Consider the following 21,202-nt stretch of genomic DNA (forward strand, 5'->3'; position numbering starts at 1 on the left):
TTTTATCTGTCATTTCCATTTAGTTTCACATGCCATCTATATTAAGATTTTTAATTTTTTTTTATTTTTATTTTTATAAAATAATGTTCATTTTCTAAAATGTACTATATAAAAAAGGATAGTTTGTTATTTTCTTGTCATAAATTGTGTACTTAAAAATATAAATTCTTCAATTCGCTATTGTGTCATAGCGATTCGAACGATCTTTAGTTCAAGCATCACTAATACATAAAATTTGTATCTTTTTTTTTCAGATGATTCGAGCAAGCAACGTTCACACATACAAAAAGTGACATGCAAAAAGTAAAAGACCAGTTGTCAATCATAACATCATTTTTTATTTCGTTTCGATATTTATTACACAAAAACAAGCAGTACCGTGCTATGCAAGGATGATAAAGGAATCCGCAGATCCTTGAAATTTTCGGGCATGATACGTTTATAATTTTATATAATTTTTTGCCACATATTCCTATCGTGCATTTAGCGTTAGCTGAAGGATCGGGAGAATGTAAAGCTCCCTCTTAAATGCAAATCTAAATTTTTTTTATTTTTCTAAAATATATTTCAACACATCGGGTCCTGTTGGATATTAATATCTCATTGAATTCATGCAAAATGTACAAGATAATGATTGAATTTAATTCTTTAACGCCAAATGCGCGGTCAGAGGACGCAGGCTCTCAAATCCCGTGCGTGGCTCGGAATTTTTAGCTTCTACGATCCTCGTCTTGTGCAATTTTGATTATATATCGAGGTGATATATTTCATATATCACCGAAAGGAGCACGAGCTACCAAACGCTGCATTTCTTTCTGGGATTCATTGGCGAGCCCAGCGGACAACTGTAAGCCTTGGCAAAGTCCTCGCTGTTTGACAAGGGACCCAGCACCCGTACCGGACCGGGCGAATGCACGCTGCTGCGGATCTTCGTGAGAGCATCCTCCGGCCTCATGGAACCGCACCAGATCTGCGCGTAATTGAGGAAGAACAACTGATCGTGCGTGAGATTCACTCCCGGCAGCAACGGTTCTTCGCCATGGATAGAGACCCATTTCTTGTAAGCCTAACATTTGACGAAGGGAGATTATCGTCGACTCCGTAAGTACATTTCGTATTTAAATTTAAAAGCCCTACATGCATTCTCTTTGAATCAGCGTGTACTTTTAATTTATTTTTTTCAAATGTATAATTATCCGGTCTCTTTAATAATTTTCAGAAATTTAGCATCTTTGAAACGCACGTTGCTTTGCACATAGCGTATTTTTATCCTTACCCTGAAGGACTGCTTGAGACCGCCGTTGTCGGCGATATTTTCCCCTTGAGTCATTCTACCATTGATGTATAGATTCACTTCCTGCAACTTGTATCTAGAATACTGGTCTACGATGCATTGCGCCCTTTCGCGAAATGCCCTGACAGTGACATTGTTCCACCACTGCATCATGTTGCCGTCCTTGTCGAATTGACGACCCTTGTCGTCAAAGCCATGAGTAATTTCGTGACCGATCACTACACCAATACCGCCATAATTTAAGGACTTGGGGAAGTGCTGAGAGTAAAAAAGCGGCTGTAGAATCCCGGCAGGAAATACTAAAATAATACCATACAAAACGATTAATGTTTATTTATCAATGCGATTACGATTAAGGTTGCATTGTTAGGCTGATGAGATTTTTACATTTTTTAAAATCTTGTAGATCTTCAAACTATTAAAAATTACAAAGCGATTCTACATTGAAACTCCTAGGTACTTGAAACTGTCATCGAATTTTTAAGTCGTGACGATGATTAGCCGTTAAAATGATGATAATGATGATTTGTAGATAATATACGCGACTGACCTATATCATTTTTATTAGGATTGTAGAAAGCATTCACCACAGCAGGCTCAGTCGACCATTTATTCTTGTCGACCGGCTTTCGCAACTTTTGCAGATTATGATAAGCATCGTATTTGAGCAGGGCAAAGATGTTCTCCAAAAAGCGATTTTCCGTTATGTTCAGCTAAAATTAAATAATTCTTTGTACATAATATAATGAATTTCGAATTAAAAACATATAAAAAAGAGAAAATAAATCAGCTTAGAATAATTTATATAAATGAAATGAAATATAATGTACGATATGATTGTAAAATAAAAATTCTTACCATCACGTATTCCATAGAGAGTTCGACTGGATCTTTCAAAAATTCCGGATATCCGATTCGCTCGTTCATTGAGTCGGCTTTCTTCTTTGCCACCATTCGGGTCTCGTCGTCCATCCAATGATTTTCGCTCAGCAATTCATTAAAAGCCTCGCGAATCGTTCGAATCATCTCTAGAGCAGTCTCCTGAAAAACAGTTATTCCGATTTATAAAACAAGAAAATATCAATCGAATGTAGATCATTTTCAGAATAGAGGATACTTACCTTGCTCTCGTGATTAAAATTGTCGCGTATAAAAAGAGCCCCCACCGCCATACCAAGTTTTTTGTTGGTCCATTCGACGCATTGCGACCATCTATTCCTTTCGCTGAGAATACCCAGCAGAATTTTACGGAATTCGATCCGCTTCTGCTGATACTCGTTGATCATGTGAGGCATAATTGACATGACGAGCCGCCACAGAATATAGTTGTGTAAAGTTCTGTAAAATTTATTCTCGATTAAAACTTCAAAGATTCGCGAAATCCAAGACTCTCGAACTCAATTAAATTTTACCGAGGAATTATTATAGTAATAGCCTCAATATATTTATGGTCTTACAGAAAATGAAAACTTGAAGGGTTCGCAAAGAGAAAACTTGAAAATATTTTGAGAAAATGAAGAATCCAAGGATTTAAAAATTTAATTAATTTGGTGAAATTAAGATAATTAAAATTATAAATTTACCTGCGATCCGTCTTCGAGATGATACGGCCCATCTGCACGAAATATGGCATTGCGTATGTCACGACTGGTTCATCTTCGTCGATTGGCACGCTCATGAACTCTCGTAAGTAAACGAGCCACTGTAACTGTGGCACTTCTCGCTGCAATTCTCGCAATGTTAACTTCCGGTAAATCGCCGAAGTATCATGCCTGTCCGCTTCTGGTAATGAAGCCTGAAACCGCGGGATTTAATTAAAAGATTAATGTGTTTCTTAATTATTCCGAAATTTTTTTAGATGAACTACATAAAATTGCGATGAACATAGAGAGAAGACGTACATTGGCAAGCTGTTTCTCCAAAACGATCACTCGATTAAACTCCTCTCCCGCTGAAGGAGGGTTCGCACCAAGCAAGATAGCGACACTCGTCATATAATTATGATAAGCCTTCAATTCGGCTTCGCTGCTCTTTTTCAAGTAATAATCTCTGCTAGGCAATGCCAATTGCATCTGATCCAACTGCATAAATGAAAACGTTGTTATATTTCCTTACAGTGTTTCCTGAAACTACTTTCTGCTTTAAGTTAAGTTTTCTGCTTAAGTTAAGTTTTCTTAAAGGCAGCCAGTTTTATATTGGCAAGAAAACTTAGCGGGATAATACGAGAGACGTAAAGATGATCTAGACTTTTTATTTTAAATCATATCTAATTGTAAGCACAAGTTTTTTGAAATGACATATATGCTACTCCCGTAAATTTTATGAGACATAATAATTATTTGATTGTTCAATTTTCTGTAATCATTCTTCCAAAAAAATATATATTCCTCTAAGAAGGCAGATTACATGAACGAATAAATGAAATATGATTTATCTTAAATATTGTTTTAGAATTTTGGAATAGAAAAAGTCCAGATAAAATTCAAACGACTCCCGTATGTTACGACGTTGTATAGTCATCGACTGACGGGGCCTTACTTTGCCGGCGCACCTGGAGGATGTTGGCCGAGGAATTCTTATCATCCGGACCGACCCATTGTTCCAACAGCACACCCTCGTTGTACTCGCCGCGTAGACGACCTAGAAGAACTTCCAGCGGATAAGGCGGCGGTTTCCAAGACGCTCCTACTACTGCCGGCCAGCCACCGAGACGCTCCAGGATCTTCTTCAACGGGGCATCCCCGATCTCACGTATGCGAGCTGCGTTTTTATATCATTTTGTTTTTGTAAGATATGCGAGATACACGTTATCTCTTTTATGCGTACAATTTATGTTATTAGTTTATGAGAGAAAACTTTTTAAGTATCAATTTTAAATATTTTTATTCACAGATATTTAAATATAAAATTTAAATTCATCAAAGATTCTACAATTACATGAAGAAGAAAGGGAGATCTCGATAATTCTTTTTTTCGAAAGAGCACCCTGTATATCATTTATACCCACGGATGTCCATACACGACCTGTAGAACGTCTTCGCTTTGAGAGTAGCGTTATTGTCATCCGCATTAGGCGGCTCCTCAAGTAGGCGCTTCAGGATCACCTGCAGCTGATCGGCCAGTACTTCGAAGGTGCTGACGGAGCTTCGGTCCTCCGGTATCACGTGCAATCGATTCCACGTGCCGCAGGCGTATTGAAAGAAGTCTACGCATGGCGCCGCGGTACTATCCATCGCCGTTAATAAACTCGCCGCTATATAACAATGAAACCCCTCTTGTTATTATCACTCGATCTTTGATTGACTTATAACAGACGTTATATATATATTTATGTTAAAACCACTGAAATCTGTACATAATGAAATGACGAGGGAGATAACTCCAAGCGTCATATGTCTCTTTCAAAGTAAAACACAATCCAAGAAAGTTTATTTTATATCCTATAATGGGAAAAATATGTTTAGTTTTATAATGAATGCCAAGCAAATGCCTTTCAATACGTATGCATTTAAAGAACAAAGCTGTCCCCTTTTCCTTTCTCTCTTCTTCCATTTGCTTTTTTTTTCTATATGAGAATGATATGAAAAAGCGTTATGTTATGTACAGACTTCAATGATCAAAACCAATGATTATTCATTAAAAATATACTTGATTTCTCATTTTCTCTTTTTTTCAATATATAAAGTATTATCAAAATAAAATTGGCTCGTTTTTTTAGAAAAATTTAAGTTTAAAAATCTTTTCGATTTTGTCAATCAAAGTTATGATTGATTTACACGACAAGAACTATAATAATTGAATTTAGAAGTAGATTATGTATCTTCTGTGTGTTCAGTCCTGATCATCAAATGGTATTTAATTCATATATCGACTTGTATTGACTTATGTGTATCTCTTCTCGCCTAGATTAATTATTATTATTTTAAATTATGTCACAAATTATGTGAAAAATTAATGAACATATATAATATGCTACAACATTTAGTATTAATGATATTATTTTATTAATGAAACGGTCAGTCACTGAAGTTGCTATCTTGACTAATTTAAATATCTGAGGAATTTTATGAAACGATATACATATTTCAAACCGATTTTGAAGTTTTGTTTTTTGAGTCATGACACCTTTACAAATTTATTACAAATTAAAATTTAATATAGAAATATATTATTAAAAGAATGTGTTAAGGATTAAAAGAAGTAGAAATAATTAAAGAAAAATGTAAATAAATTAAAAGAATGTACCTGTTCGGACGCATTCTTCCGTCATACAAACATTCGGCTCTAAAAATAGAGAAATATGATAGAGATGTAATCATTATTTAAGATAATCTTTCATTTTTACATTGTTATTTAATCTCTTTAAATCTTAAAATTCTTTCGATTTCAAGATTTATTAAAAAAAGCATCGTCGATAAATAATAAAGGAGAAAACTTACGAGGCTCTCGGACGCATTCACGGCTGGTGTTTAACGCCAATAGCAGAAGTATGAAGAGGCAAATCGCCAGCAAAGTGATAGCCAACACACCGAGCAAACGTTGTCTACTCGCTGTCCCTCTTCGTCTTCGTGTAATTGAGGTAGCACGTGTTATACCAATTGGCCTTTGCGGCTTGACCGGATGTTGGAGAACGGTTGTGGTAGTACCGCCACGTGAACCATAAGTCACCTTAATTATATAATCAATTAACATAAAGCAATCCACAATTTTCTTTAAATCGAGCAAGAAGAAAGAAAAAAAAAAGGTAAATACATAGTGCTTTTATTCATTGATACTTTAGAAAGAAATGAAAATTGATTTATTTATTTATTTATTGATGACTCGAAAATGCCAAGGAATATTGGCGAGGATTCTTAAGGAGCACACGATACTCTGAAGCAGCTTAATCATCGAGATGAGATCCACGTACTTGAAGAGGATTCGCAGTGGGAGCACCGTCCTGAGCAATCGATCCCGATCCTGACAGATCGGCCGGCTGTTCGGCGACGACGGTAGTGGTTCGTAGATATCCGTTGTTTCTCTCGGACTTCATCCTCGCCTCGCTGATCCTTCGCGGGATGCCCTTTCGATGCGAGCGACAGGTAGCTCTTGCTCATCGGAGGGACAGTTCGCGATCCGCGGCGCGGCCTTCTCGCGATGCCTGCGGGAAGCGCAGAACGCGGGAAGGAGATCTCAGGAGCTCGCAGGATACGCAGAACGAACACTCTTTTGCCTATATATGTATCTTCAGGTTATGACGGGAACGGCGCAGATATGCCGCGATCCTTCGCGAACGCCTTCGAGATCCGCGGTGCGTTCGCGCGCCCGCAAAGTTGCCATTGCCGGTCAATCATCATCCCTCGAAGTAAATTTGAAGGAAGAGCGAGAGCTCTCTCAATCGATCATCATGCAATGGTTTAATTCTATGATCTGGCTAGAAGAACACAAATTTTTTACTTCTCACAAAAAAAAAAATTTGACGTTTGCACACTCTGGCATTCACGATATCTATAATTAACGAAGATATTATATAAAAAATACGATACAAAAAAGGAAACACTATATCTTACATTGATATTGATTGTATATCAATGCTTATCTAGCTTATTCTTTCTAGAATATTAAAAGAAAGATTAAAACTCTATTAATTCATATGCATACTTTCTGCTTATATCTAATGATACAAGTAGGAGAATAATTTGTATCATATAAAACTTCAATATATTATAATACTTCGCACATTATAGTAATTAAATAATAATTAATAGATGAATGTCTATTGAAAGATTATTAGGGAATTGGTAGGCTTTATTTTAAAAATTCAAGATGATTTGAAGAAACCTTATTAAAGAAAAGAAGGAAGAGAAAACAATTTTCGTATAATATATTTCTTATTAAAATTCATAAAAATTATTCATAAAAAAAAAAAAATACTATTTATATTGTATAACATCATATCTTTCCTTCAATCGAAGAATTTTTACTTATATCAATTATGCCGAATAATTTTCATTATGGATAATTTCTTTATATCTTCCACTATGTTTACGAAATAATTCCACATGTCTATTTAAATCAGACATGTATATAATATATGATGATGAATTTTTTAAATTTAAAATAACATTAATGATAAGTATTATATCGCGAATATATACATAATACGCTGTAAAAATCACAGTTTTCTTTTATTTTTAATTATCAACATTAGACTTGATAACTTTGTTGCGAGTATAAAAGATCTATTAAAATATAGATTAACTGAAGAAGAAAAAATTTCATTAGCTAATTATACATCAGAAACTCGATATTCCCAATAACTTATAAACTTCCATCGCTTATAACTTAACAGGTATTACAACATTGTAATAGCTATAAATTTTCCGGGTTTTTTCGCATATTATTGAATTAGCGTATTAAAGAACAACTCACCCTATATATACACGTATCAGGTTTCAAATAATTATGTTAAAATATATAATAATAATAACATAAAAGTACAAAAATAATATACACAAAAGATCTTTACATATTACACAGAGAATATAAAAATAATATATTTTTAATCAGTTAATTTCGATAAGTCCTCGAATAAATCACTTCGAAGAATTTGAATAGTCGACAATATGTAAGACTCGCGCATTACATGGTGCTCGCATTTATGGATAACGTGTACCTGGCATAATTAGCGATCGGTTTAACGTTCATTACGAGAATTATCGTATCCGAGGTGACACTTTCGACAGAATTTATTCACCGCGACGAACAGGAACGATCCCAGAATCAAACGCAACGCAGGATTTGCGATCTCAGGGCGAGTTCATGTTCGTAGCTCGTATACAGAAGCAACAAGCGTCCTGCGAAAAACTGTCGGGGGGTGTCGATCGAAGCCTCTCCATCGTCGGTGGTGGCGCGATACCCAGAGAAGAGAAGACGCGAGAGAGGGTGCGTCGAGAGGGGCGGGCGCGCCGCCACGCGAAGGTACGGGGAGGAGGTGGCGGATGGGGGGGAGGGGTGCTACCCCGAGGTCGGGGGAAAAAAAAAGAACCGGTCGATGCTGCAATGCAGCGATGGTCTCGGATCCGTGCTACGACGCGCAACGGCAACTCTCGAAGCTACTCGGGGGTTGCTTTTCTGCAAGAAGGGGATGAGAGTTTGAGAATGCGACGTACGACGATATAATTTGTCCAACGCGTACACAGGGGACCCTTGCAAGAATTATATATCGGACAATCAAATCTGTCGAGAGTATAAAGGATATTGCGAAGTCTTTACTTATGAGTAAAGACTTCCCTTTTGATAGAACTGATGCAAGATATAAATATGTAATATAAATTTAATATAAAATCAGAATTTTCTCTCTTATAAGTCTATAATCTATTAATAGATTGACTTCTTTTCATGTCCTTCTTTCTCTTCCAAGTTTAATATTTTATAGAAAAATTTAGAAAGCAGCCGCATTATCAGAAATCATTTCAAATCATCGACACACGATGGGTTACGATAAATATACAATAATCGAAGAGCTCATTTCTTAAATTTTTTTTTACACAACAAAGATTACCTTCGAACTAACATGTGGAGATCCTATTTGTGATTTATTTCGCTGTTCTAAGCTTCTCTCTTTAAAGAAAGAAAAATATATATTAAAATGTTGTTTACAATATATGTCTGAGAATATAGAAGATTTTTAAAGGGAGATATTTGAAGGAAAATACATTTTTAAGAAAGAAAATTCATCATTAAAATTATTCTATTCACTAATGGTAAATATTTAATTTTTTTGCGACATAATAACCAGAATGATCTTAATTACATATTTATATATTATATTTACAAACTAATTATTATAAATACAGAGAAAAAATAAGCGAGTTATTTTATTATGCCATGTATTATTTATTTATCGATTCATACATTTTTAAAAATTGACTTACATATTCGAAAAAAAAAAAAACCGTTTGATTTCTATTATTACAAGACTCGGACGTAAAAACAATAAATTGATATACAATCTCCAACGGGACTTTGAAATCGAAAGAATACTGATTACGCGATAGTTTAAACGTTTCCGGCATGTAAAGATGCTCGCCCGGAACTACATATCCATGAAAAATTGGATAATATTGGAGTTATACAATAACAGATTTCTAGGCAGATGCGTAACGGGTATTGTAATGACGAACGCCTCGGTCTTTGTGCGCAGGTTTACGATAATATTTCAAGATTGCGATCACAAAAACGTCGAAAATATGCGAGAAACGTCTTCGTGATGTCACTTCAGAATTATAATTCGGGATGGTTTCGACACATCGCGGGTTCTTCAGCCGGAAGACGAAACTCGCGGCGTGTAAAACTCGTGTGTTACGAGTCAAGAATGTGCCGAGATAAATATACGATTAGAAATTTATAAATGTACGAAGCTGCAAGAGTGACGCGCAGTTCCGCAAGTAATTCGAAAAGAGAGATGTATTTAATAAAAATAAAAAAGAAAACACATATCACATTGTACACCGAACACAATTAAATATCTCGACTGGCGTTTCCGTGTAATCTAGGAACGAGCACATAAGAGTGACCGAATGGAGCAAAAATCGAAACTACTCTTTCTCTATAACATTACGTACTCCTATATTCGCACGATGACTTAACGCGATGACAACGATGTTGTTCATTCTTATAAATATTAATTTGATCTTGTAAAGTTTGTTTATTATCTCTTTTAATGCATCTTCTTCGATTTTTATATGTTTACGACGTTCTAAACCAATTTTACAAAAATAAATTCGACAATAAACGATAGCAAAAGAGCAATTAATAAAAGATCCCAAAGATGTTTGCTTGTAAGATGGGAAGTATATTATTGCTGATGATAATTATAAATCGATCAAATCGATCTTACATATTTAAGCAAAAACTCGGCATGCAAATTCAGCACCTGTCGTCAAAGCGTTAAGTCCAATCTTACTCGAAGGAATAGATAGAGTATGTTTTCTATTGTTGATCACACAATGCATAACGGCAAATAAAAAATTAAAACGCGTAGCCACAAATATACGTCTCGACGTCCGTGAAATCGATCGATGATGATTATACGCTCATTGCTTAGCAACAATTAAGAAATCACTGCTTCGAAATGCTGATTTTTGTAAATTTAACACATTCAGTAATTGAAAAAGCTAAAATATCACATTTATGTACATGTGTGTATTAAAACACAAAATTACATAATCAAGGATAAACTGATTAAGAAATGCGTTTTGTGTTAAATATATCTACGAAAAATGCTACCCCTTCTTCGAATTTTATAATAATTGTTAATGGTGGATCTACATTTTCGAAGGCCTACATGCAGAACTTTTCTAAACAAAAGTTTATTTCACAAAAATAAATATATATATAACGAATTTATATAATTTTTTATTATTAAAGGAATTAATATAAAGGACCTTATGTCAAAAATCGTATTTCAAAAATAAGTACACATTGCTAGAAATATATATATCAAATCAATATAAACTTATTTTAATTATGTATATAATAAAATTTCATTGTATACATATAATTAAAATATAAAACGTTATATATATATATATATATGTGTGTGTGTGTGTGTGTATATATAATTATTCAACAAAACAATTAACTGGACTAGATTTTAAAGTTGAAAGAAAGATAATCACAGTTGAAGCGATATGTTTTGGCACATATCATGTAACAAAAAATTTGATTAACATTCAGGTAGATCCACTATTTGTAATCTATAGGCATGACATTTTTCATTAAGCCTTCTGTATGTAATTGTGATTTAGTATGGTCCGTTAAAGCATTAAGATAAATTTCTACAATAAATATTTTGATGTGTATACGAGATATCTTTATAAAGATATCTCTTTGAAGAAGAGTGATTCTCTAATTGTGCTTGTGTATGTAGTGCATTAATTTCCATACCCGTTTATTTGAATTCTACGCGCGTCGAGAACATCAAAAGGCTCTAACTAACATCGATAGATGTGCTTAAAAAATAATGCACGATTACAACGAGTTTCGTTTCTCTAATACCGGCACGCTGTTACTCGCGGCCGGTTCGAACAGATACAATAAGCACAAGGGACAGCGAAAAATTAATAACCGACCCTCTCGCGCGATTCGTCTCATCGAATTAATCCTTAATCTACGATCGCGAAGCCTCTCTCGTCGGCACGCTCATGCACACAATAATACGCATAGACGAGTACGCAACGTACATACATATACATTTTATAATTCGTTAATCTTGACATCGTGTTAAATCAGACAGTTATTCGGCATTGTATATATATTGTGTGTATGTGTATTTATGTATGTAACGTGATTACATTGACGAAAAAAAATATGTAGCGCGATTGTGATTTTATTCGAATGATGGTTCAATGTCGCAAGCAGCAACGAGTGAGACTTCAATGCTAAACTTCGATGTCATTCCGTCGATTTTTCATCGACGACATACGAGAAGGAAACGACGGGTCCAGTATATATCTCCGCGTATAAACCCTTTCCTGTACATATAGTAGAACTATACAGCCGAAAACGAGATACGTCCTCGAGATAATAGGGACGATCACGTCTTGAGGTTCGCTTATTCTGTCCGCGGACTCTCTGTTCGAAAGAAAGAATGTATCATAATAAGACGACTATCTTTTATTCATGAAGGAGACGACTTCTCTTTAGCGATGGTGTAATATTGAGAACATTAGTGATCTCTTTCAATTTCTAGACGCGCGACGAAAAGATCTTTTTCGATAAAATTTCTTGTTCAGATTCACGTCTAGCGTTACGTTATCGCCAAGGAAAAGTTGGAAAGCAAAACGGTCCAGAAGACTCAAAGCCTCTCGCTAATATATTCCCTTTCTTCGACATCTCGAATTACATCTCTGCGTAACGTGCATTATATTGATACGAGAATGTGCGACACAATATATAGCATGTATATTAATTAATTAACGCTGATCGCGATTGTCCCGTGATTGTTGATCGTCCGCATCGAATGTAATAAATTATACATCAAAGTCATCTAATCAACAAAACTTTTACATATGAGAAAAGCGACGCTAATTCTCGCTATTAAATCTGTTTCCGTTCCTTTATGGATCATCTTCAATAATTGTTAACAAAATCATTCATATGTATGACACGAATGATTTTGTTAACAGTTACTTTGAAATCCGTGTGAATCCTAGAGTCCCGGAAACTTCAAAATCTCGAAATGCCCAAGTTTTCGAGGCCTTGAATCCCTGAATCTTCCGTTCTTCGATGATCGCGTAGTACCATCGTAACGTGGCGGAGCACAATTTTTCTTCATTAGCATGCACACGCGACGATTACATACATATAGGTCGCGTGCACGCACTCGCACGCAACTAACAGAGCTAGGATATCGTTCTAAAGCTTCATTCAAAATTACGAACGAACATAGCGACAAGATATACAATATTTGGGCCCCCAGTTGTACTCGCAAAGCCCATTGCGAAAGAAAATCTTCAGGCTTGATTACGGACTTTCGCTTCTCGCTTACATACGCTTCGTTGCTTACATCTAACGCTGTCTTCTTCACCTCTTACGTGTGAATACGATCTCGGTAGAGGAATACGCGTGTCTATCTGGCGACATCGTCATCTTTTCTGTCCCCATGCATTTCCCCCGATGGGGGAAGAAATCATTTATACAGCACAAACGAAACGCGATGATCGCTAACATCGTAACGGCAAGTACAATATAATAATCGGGAATATGTACGAACCGCGCGTTTTAAAAGTTAACGCAAGTCTGAATGTTCAATTGAAGTAAGATCGATCGACACCCGAAGATCAGCGTGTCTACGAAAACTCATTAGGCATTATATTACTCGCTCGTGCGCTTCCTAGGATTAATAGGATCTTTGTGTGTTTGATACTTAAATTAATAATTTATCGAATATCTTATTCGCATCATCATTATCATCAAAACAAACAACTCGTATAAAATAGCAGAGATAATCTGCCTCCGATCGATACCACGCAATACTTTTCAGCTTCTTTAGAGTCGACTCGCTCGACGATCGTGCTTCCTCTGACCGATCTTCCTAGCGACAATATGCTACGCTCATTCCCGTCGAATGGAATGGAGATTGTAGGTATATAATACTTTGTTAAGTAATGACAATGTTGCTCGATGTTACCGTGTGTCCGAAAAGATTGGAAAGCACCGAAAACAAACAAACGAATGGACGAACTACCGAATATTCTCTCTTTGTTCGTACATGAGGGCGTATTCGCATGCCGGCCTCTCTTTATTTTATCTTCGCTTATATTCATGTGTATATGTGTGTGTGTGTAAATTATTTCTTTTTAGGAACTTATACTACTCGTGGCCGCCGACGGTGACCCGACGACGATTGTTTCGTTCGCGCGGGTTTGACAAAATGCGTCTCCGTATCGCGTGTCCGTGTCAAAATCATCAACTATTATATACATATGCATACTCGACTTGTATTCCGATAATCTTGTGCGATCTTGATTTCAGTCAACGATAATTTAAGATTTTCTTTCTCTCTCTCTCTCTCTACTATAATTTATCTAAATGCGCGCGCGCTTCACCGTCAGCGGCGAATTTCATCTCCGCGCGGAGGAGGAACGCCAAGACCGCTGCAGCGTAAAAGTTCTCTATCTGCGGTGAGTCGAGAGGACCAACATTGTCTATAGGAAGCCGGCGAAGCGTGTCAGTAATCATTTAGCGCGTCAACGCGGTCGCACGTGTCTCCGATCTTCGCATCTCATTATGGAATGTCAAAAGACGGAGCGGTTTTCGTGTAAAGGGAAAAAACACTCGTGTACCGCGGCTCTTGCAGGACGCGCTCGTCTGATCGCTGGCCGAGAAGAAAAAAATTAAAATAAACGTGCGTTGCAATCCACTTAGAGCGCGCGATCGAGATGAGCTAGTCGGGTCGTCGTTTGCCTAGTTAGACCAAGCTTGTCTTGCTTTCGAAAGACAATCTCTTATATTTTCTCTCTCTCTCTTTCTTTCTTTTGATCCGCTGCCAATAATTATTTGTACAGATCGAGATCACCGGCTCCGTCTCAAGTCTCAAAGGAATCGCTTGCGCGTCCAAGTTTCATCGATGCACGCGCGTGGATTTCTGATTCTCTTCAGTCCTCTCTCTCTTTCGATTTTTTCCTACTTTCTACCTACACCCGCCGATCTTCAGCCACTCTCTCTCTCTCTCTCTCTCTCTCTCGAACACGCTTGTAAGATTTTCTATTTTATCACAGATGTTTTATTCTCGATTTTTTTTAATAACGCCCTGTCTATGCTTACAGCTCACTCGGTAACATTCGATCAGGGATTCTCGTCTTGTGTTCCCTATGTTGTTCGCATGCTGATGCGCAGATTACTCTCGATATATATTTCCCGTGTTGATCTTATTCTCCCTGTCCCTTGTATAGCCAACACGTGTTATAATCACAGCTCTCGGTCTCGCCATTACACGCAAGAAGACACGATCACACGCTAAGGCCTGCCTTAGTACAAAAATATACATTCGCTTCTTAAAAAATAGATCTTAGCATTCTGTACTGGCTAGCGTTCGTTTGATATTTTACAGTATTTTGATTCTTGGCAGGCTGCTTTAAAGGGTTTAAGTGTATAATATCGGTTACGAGAACCTCGCTGTCGAGTGAGCTCTCTCAGGGCTTATTCCAATCTACACGCTAGCTTGTGCACCATCCCTTTATTTTTGTTTCGCTTTCGCGACGCGCATATTCATAAATATTCGCGTTTGCGCGAACGACTTCGAAGCGATTTCGACGAGGCTAAGATGGAAAGCAACGTGGAAAGGAGAAAGGCCTTTAAAACACGCGAGAAATTGAAGAAAAACTATGATCGTGTTCATCAACGGAACTTTATCGACGATTTTTGCAAAGAATGCGCCTTCCATCCCTCGCCTCTTCTTTTTTATGAATATGGTGTCGACTACTCTTGCGCGACAACGTGCAACTCACTTGATTTGTGTTGTAATATACACCTCTTTCGGCAGTTTCAGTCTTATACTTGTGGTTTTGTCGTGTTATTATACACGTGGTTATTTAGTTGCGTTGTGCCCACATCAAGCGGCTGCACGATTGCCTTCTACGATATTACTTAATACAGAGAACTCGCAGAGATGGTACTATCATATCACTTGATTTGTTTCTACGATTCGCGGATATATCCATTTATATTCAAACGCGTATCATTTCGCTCCCCATTCTCGGTTAATTTTTCTCGTTCTTCCTCTATTTGCACGCTATTAAACCTGCTTTCGCGCAATTGTCGCATGGCTTTTTTTCACACTTATGTATATTTACTCTCATGTTCGTTATTTCTCTCTCTCTCTCTCTCTCTCTCTCTCTCTCTCTCTCTCTCTCTCTCTCGCTCATTTATCACACTCATACGCTGGATACCGCATCCCCAAATATATTTTTTCTTCTTCTTCTTCTTTACGCGAAATTTCCATTCGTTTGAAAGAAAAACGAGAAGAAACGTAAGATTACACTTCATAAAGTTTTCGTCCTGTCCCGCACAGAATCGATATTTAGCGAACAATTTGTTAGTACATTATGTCCGCCTATCGTACAGTAATAACTACGATTCTTGTGGAAACCCCTAGTTACATATTTCTCTCATTTTGCGTTAGATTTTCTCTCTACTTTCCTCTGATGTAAAAATATACACGCGCGGAATACGAAATGAAAGGGCACTTGCACGAGCGTGATATACCTCAAATTCGTAGCCGTAGTCCTGGCGAACGCGTATATGTGTGTACGCATGTTCGCAAGGACGCAATAGTTATAAGGTGGTTATCTCTCTATGGTGAATGTCGCGTGATAGATTTCTCAATGAATTTACCCTTACCGCGACTCAGGTACATATTAAGGCCCGTTCATCTTGTATAACAGCTGGTCGTTTGTCGAAAAGAAACGTTTTTTTCCCCCTCTCCATTATATATTGTTTCTCATTTTTGTTCCGCTTGTTTTTGCCTCTCCGCTTTTTCTTGTATTCGTTTTCTCTTCGTGTACTCTTCCGCGCGCGATTCCGCATTGTTCGCGCGTGTATCCAGTGTCTCGAACGCATGGAGATGTATGTACAGAAACCACATATAAAAAACACAATGTTATATGTGACTACAAGTTATGATACATGATAATGTAATATATAATTATACAAGGGCTCGAAAAAAAAGTAAATAATCTCTCGAAATAGTAAACTGTGTATACGGCTGCATTTTGGTATTCTATCTTTGTTACGGATCGCTCTCTTTCTCTCTCTCTCTCTCTGTCTTGTAAACACACTCTCAAAAAATCATCAGTATTGATTATACGACAGAAATAGATACGCACTGCGTTCGGATGTTGACGTATTTAAAGTTCGACAGATAATACAGTTATACATACATATACATACATATACGATTAGCGACTAATATCTTCGAATTTACAGATACACATTTATACTCGTGTGTTCGTCATCAGCGGTCGCTAAGAGCACGATGAGTATAGATGATTATATATTTAAGTATTACTCACATTCGATTACTATTTGTTATCACCTGTCGAAAGCAATACATGAACAGGCTGTATTTCGAGCGATTTTTTGTCATTCTTTCGCGCCTACGCTTGTTTCACATACTTTATATCAAGCCGATTTTTTCGGTGCGCATACGTTAACATTTGTACAAAAGCGTCCGATTGGTCTTGGTATTAAAAATAACCTCGGATCGCTATATCAATACTTGGCGTTCTTTTGTTGCCTTTTTCTCGAGCACGATACTCTTTATACTCGTATGCGCCGCTTATTTAATGAACTCTTCGCGAAGTTTTACTAGAAGTTTGACTTTCGCACGTCATTTCTCTTGGCGCTCGCTATTACCTAACTTCCCAGAGAATTGGAAAAATATGTTGTTAAACGCGCGTTTTTTTACTTACATACGTTTGGAATTTTGTTATTCTTTCCAATGGAAGATCACAAGATCCGAATCTCTCCTTTTCTCTTCAATGTGCTGCAGCTTTTTCTTTTTCTGCTGGATAAGAGACCTTCGCGTATTCTTGTTTCAGTTCTGTTGAGCTTTACAGATCTCTTTAAACATTCACAATGCAGACTTTGCATTGCAATCTTCAGCCATGTCGTTAAAATGCACAGTTCTCTTTGACCAGAATAGTATTGTAATTATATAAAATGTATTCTGGTTTCTTTTCAATATCGATTTTTTATAGGCGATAAGGACAATAATTTATCGTTCTTAATATATGTACGCGTGATCATTTCTAGCATTACTTTGTCAACATCAAAACGCGATTCATATGGTTTTCCATAAGAAAGTTACAATGCATATAAATCATTGAAGAGATCGTCTCTTTTAGCTGAAGAGATTGTCTCATTGTTTGCAAATGTGTCGTAATTTGCATTGAATATACCATCAACAAGTCGAAATAGATCTACTTGACTATAGTTTATCACATTGATATACGAATCGACAGAAATATCATAAACGAGGAGATTATATGTGCGTTTATCTCTCTATATCTCATCATTGTACCCAGTAAGATTCTCAACTCGATGAAACGATAATGCCGTTGGTAACGAGATTTCGAACTTATACGCGTGTTTCATCTATAATTTATCGTTAAATAAAAAATCTCATAGAAGAATAAAAGATGCAATTTGATAACGTTACTTCTGAGAATGTTGGTGGTCTGGAAATGATTATTGGGTAATCACACTGAGTAGAAATTTTCCTTGGCTTCTCATCGAGAATTATTTTTGATCGCTGAGAACCAATGGCATAATCACTTCTCTGCTGTCGCCTTTGAAAGGATTCAATATCACCATCGGTAGGTCCGAATCGCTCAGCGGCATCCAATGTAAACCCATTATATCTCGGATTTCCTATAAATATATTAACAAATATTCTTAACATTTTTTAAAAGATTCTCTATCTCGGCTTCACAATCATTATTCCCTTAACTTTACAGAGTAAAACATCGAAACACTTAAACATTTGTCTTAGGTTTACTACAAAAATTTCATTTTATATTAAGATTTATTTATACTCACGTGCGTGATACTTTCAGCTTTGTGCCACGATTCATTTTCAGATGTGATATCACTTTTTGCAAATACCAGCAATTTAAGAGTATTGCCTCTGAGACGCGCGATGGCCAACAAATTCTCTTGATAATATTTGTGGCCTAGGAACACCATCTTTGTAAGCTTAGTACATTTCCACGCCACCAATACTAAAGGATCTGGACTGTGTGTAATAGAGAATCATGTACATATCATATTCTAGCTAAAGAAAATACAATAAAGAAAAATGCAAAGATATTTCTTACCTATTTGGATCGTTTGGATCAAATGTAGCTGGCATCTGTTGCTTACGATCTATCGAGTCTATCCATGTCAATGATTTCAGTGTATGCGAATACCACATTGATAATCGAAGCAATGCCCTGTTGTTAACGTTTTCACAAAATAATACTTTCAAATGCGTCAATGGCATAGCAGGACAGAATATGTCGTCTAAAACCTTAACGCCGGCATAAGAGTGTATAAGGTTGAGCCTTAATTCACATTGTGGACTGTGAATAAAGAAATATTTTTTTATGCATGCTTCTTTACTGGTATATATTATTCTTATTGTGACCGAGATATAATTCTAATCTGTCTAATTAGCGCTACAATTACTGTATAACTTACTTCTTTTGACTAAACATTTGCCAAGCTGTATTTGTTGTTCCTGGATAATCGTTTTTCCATCCATGTACATGAATCACAAGTCTTTGCATACATCCGTTGTCTAACGCCTTTAATAAAGTATTACTGACAAACTCATAATCCAGAGTTAAGACAGATAATCTGATAAATGAATTAAAAATAGTATTATCGAGTTCGAAAAAATCATAATAATCAGGGTCGTCCTTAACAGACGCCAGACTGAGGTGCGTTAAATGTTTGGCATGATGAAGACGAAGAGGTTCCAAAATTACAAACATATTCATTATCAACTCTTCTGTGCATCCTAAACTTAGGGCCTCTAGATAATTAGAAGTCTCGATAATATTTGCCACAGATTCCATTAGTGTGGAACGATAACAGTTACTGAAAAATAAACAATGTAAGTTTATCAAATGTAATGTAAAAAGCTGGTTTGTGTATATCAGATAAGATTACCCGATTTATGAATACCTGTCATCTTCGTTGTCGAAGGGAAAGTCATAGACATTGCTATTAAATTCCAAAAATAATTTTCTCAACTGTTTATTATGACTTAATTGTTTCAAGAGCTTGTACGTTTCACCCACGTAATCAATGTATCTGGGTTGATCCCAACGAATCGTAGCTTCATGTACACTCAAAGCAAAATAATTTGCCAAGGTTCTATAACAAAACATACCGTGTACGACTTTTAATAAATTTATATATATATATATATATATAAATGAACAATAAATATGATTTTACAAACCGAGCCCACAAAACGCTGTCTTCGTCTCTGAAGACAAAAGTGATTTTTTTCCAAAAACTTGGATGGAACAGAGTGTACCTCCAATTTCTGCACACCTGTACAAATAGAATAACAAATCTACTAAACAAATCTTGTATCAATTAAGTATAAATTTTAATTAATTGATATATGTTTTATATATTGTTATTAAAAAATTATATATAAAAATTAACATGATTATATTAATATAAATAATATAGACACATAAAAAATTCACAAACGATGATTTTATTGCATATTTAGCAAATCAATTTTATTATATATTTTATTAACATACACAGAATTTATTTAAAGAAAAATTACTGTATCATCTTCATGCTTTTTGTCATAATTTTTTATCGTATAGATATAATAATAATGTTTGTCATTATAAATATAATCGTTGACATATTTCAAGCCAGATATCCACTATCTATTTCGTTATTAAATAGCGTAAAGAGAAAACGTAACGAAATAGCGTGTCACACGACACAAAAGACGTATATTAAACTCCTAATCATGCAAGTAGGCAACGCGATGTGTAATGTCAAACAAGATAGTATAGTGGGTCCCCTCATTAGTATGTACATTCTATCGTCTATAAGAAATGCTTTCGCATGATTGACGACTTTTATCGGCTGTACAATGTCAGGTCAGTTTACAGTGCAAACGATCGGGACACTGGAAGAGCGAAGAAAAAGGAAACACATGACTTTCTCTCTCCCTCTCTCTCTCTCTCTCTCTCTCTCTTTCTCTCTTTGTCACTCTTTGGTCTCTCTATCTACTTACCTGGGAGGCTATTATTCTGGTGTCGTGCGACAAATACGAGAATATCTCCTGCAAGATAACGCTGGGCAGATTGTTCCAGGACGGTCCGTGGTCCTCTTGCGCCATTTCTGTCATACGATTCGCAGGCTTGTAGGACGAACAGCTGTTCGTCGCGTTCAGCGAAGACAGCTGCCCCTCGCACTTTCTCGACGTCGCCTCCTCTGTCGCCGCGTCGCCGTCGTTCACCACCGCTGCCGCAGCCGTTGTCGACGTCGTCGTCGTTGTCGTCGCGACGGCGCCGCTGGCCCAGAATCTCTCCAATAGTACATCGAACGTCCCGTCGCAGGCGCGCATCATTTTCAACCGACCGAACGGCTCGAATCGCGATCCATCCGCTACTACGTCGTTCGACCCGTCGCCGACTGCGACCGCGCCGAGATTTACAGAAGAGACGGGTATATATTGGTATGTCTGGTATATGCGTATGCGCGCCAGCCCCCCTAGCCTTTCCCTCTTTCCCAGTCCCCTTCCTCCACGAGATGTGTTTATACGTTTATACTCAATTCTCGCGCGATAGCGACCTCCCCGAGCGCGGACTCGCTCACTTTCGCGCTCCAACTGTCACC

The 21,202-nt window shown here is 36.8% G+C and overlaps 2 protein-coding genes across 8 annotated transcripts; both read right to left on the reverse strand.

Moving 5' to 3' along the window:
• Positions 1–329: 329 nt before the first annotated feature.
• On the reverse strand, positions 330–18,061 carry LOC138932772 (neprilysin-1). Of its 7 annotated transcripts, none has more exons than XM_070294916.1 (13): positions 18,000–18,061; positions 6,204–6,707; positions 5,734–5,962; positions 5,540–5,578; positions 4,302–4,547; positions 3,846–4,054; positions 3,196–3,375; positions 2,878–3,089; positions 2,416–2,632; positions 2,153–2,335; positions 1,845–2,007; positions 1,277–1,593; positions 330–1,066 (listed from the first exon to the last, which is right to left on the reverse strand). In XM_070294916.1, exons 2-13 carry the CDS (start codon positions 6,324–6,326, stop codon positions 794–796), a joined length of 2,391 nt encoding a protein of 796 aa, XP_070151017.1. In that variant the 5' UTR covers positions 6,327–6,707; positions 18,000–18,061; the 3' UTR covers positions 330–793. The 7 variants fall into 7 exon arrangements, with proteins under 7 accessions (XP_070151017.1, XP_070151019.1, XP_070151015.1 ...); XM_070294918.1 differs by having other exon boundaries at positions 6,204–6,703; positions 18,000–18,018; XM_070294914.1 differs by lacking the exon at positions 18,000–18,061 and adding an exon at positions 16,181–16,259 and having other exon boundaries at positions 6,204–6,703.
• Positions 15,645–21,015, reverse strand: LOC138932774 (F-box only protein 33). The gene is made up of 7 exons (XM_070294919.1): positions 20,598–21,015; positions 19,791–19,885; positions 19,511–19,702; positions 19,022–19,423; positions 18,658–18,903; positions 18,380–18,575; positions 15,645–18,211 (listed from the first exon to the last, which is right to left on the reverse strand). The coding sequence occupies exons 1-7, from the start codon at positions 20,931–20,933 to the stop codon at positions 18,080–18,082; spliced, it is 1,599 nt and encodes a 532-aa protein (XP_070151020.1). The 5' UTR covers positions 20,934–21,015; the 3' UTR covers positions 15,645–18,079.
• Between the last annotated feature and the right edge of the window lie 187 nt (positions 21,016–21,202).

This window comes from Polyergus mexicanus, unplaced genomic scaffold (assembly GCF_030449975.1).
Source record: "Polyergus mexicanus isolate NDT 795.1 unplaced genomic scaffold, iyPolMexi1.0 SCAF_4, whole genome shotgun sequence".
Taxonomy (NCBI): Eukaryota; Metazoa; Arthropoda; class Insecta; order Hymenoptera; family Formicidae; genus Polyergus; species Polyergus mexicanus.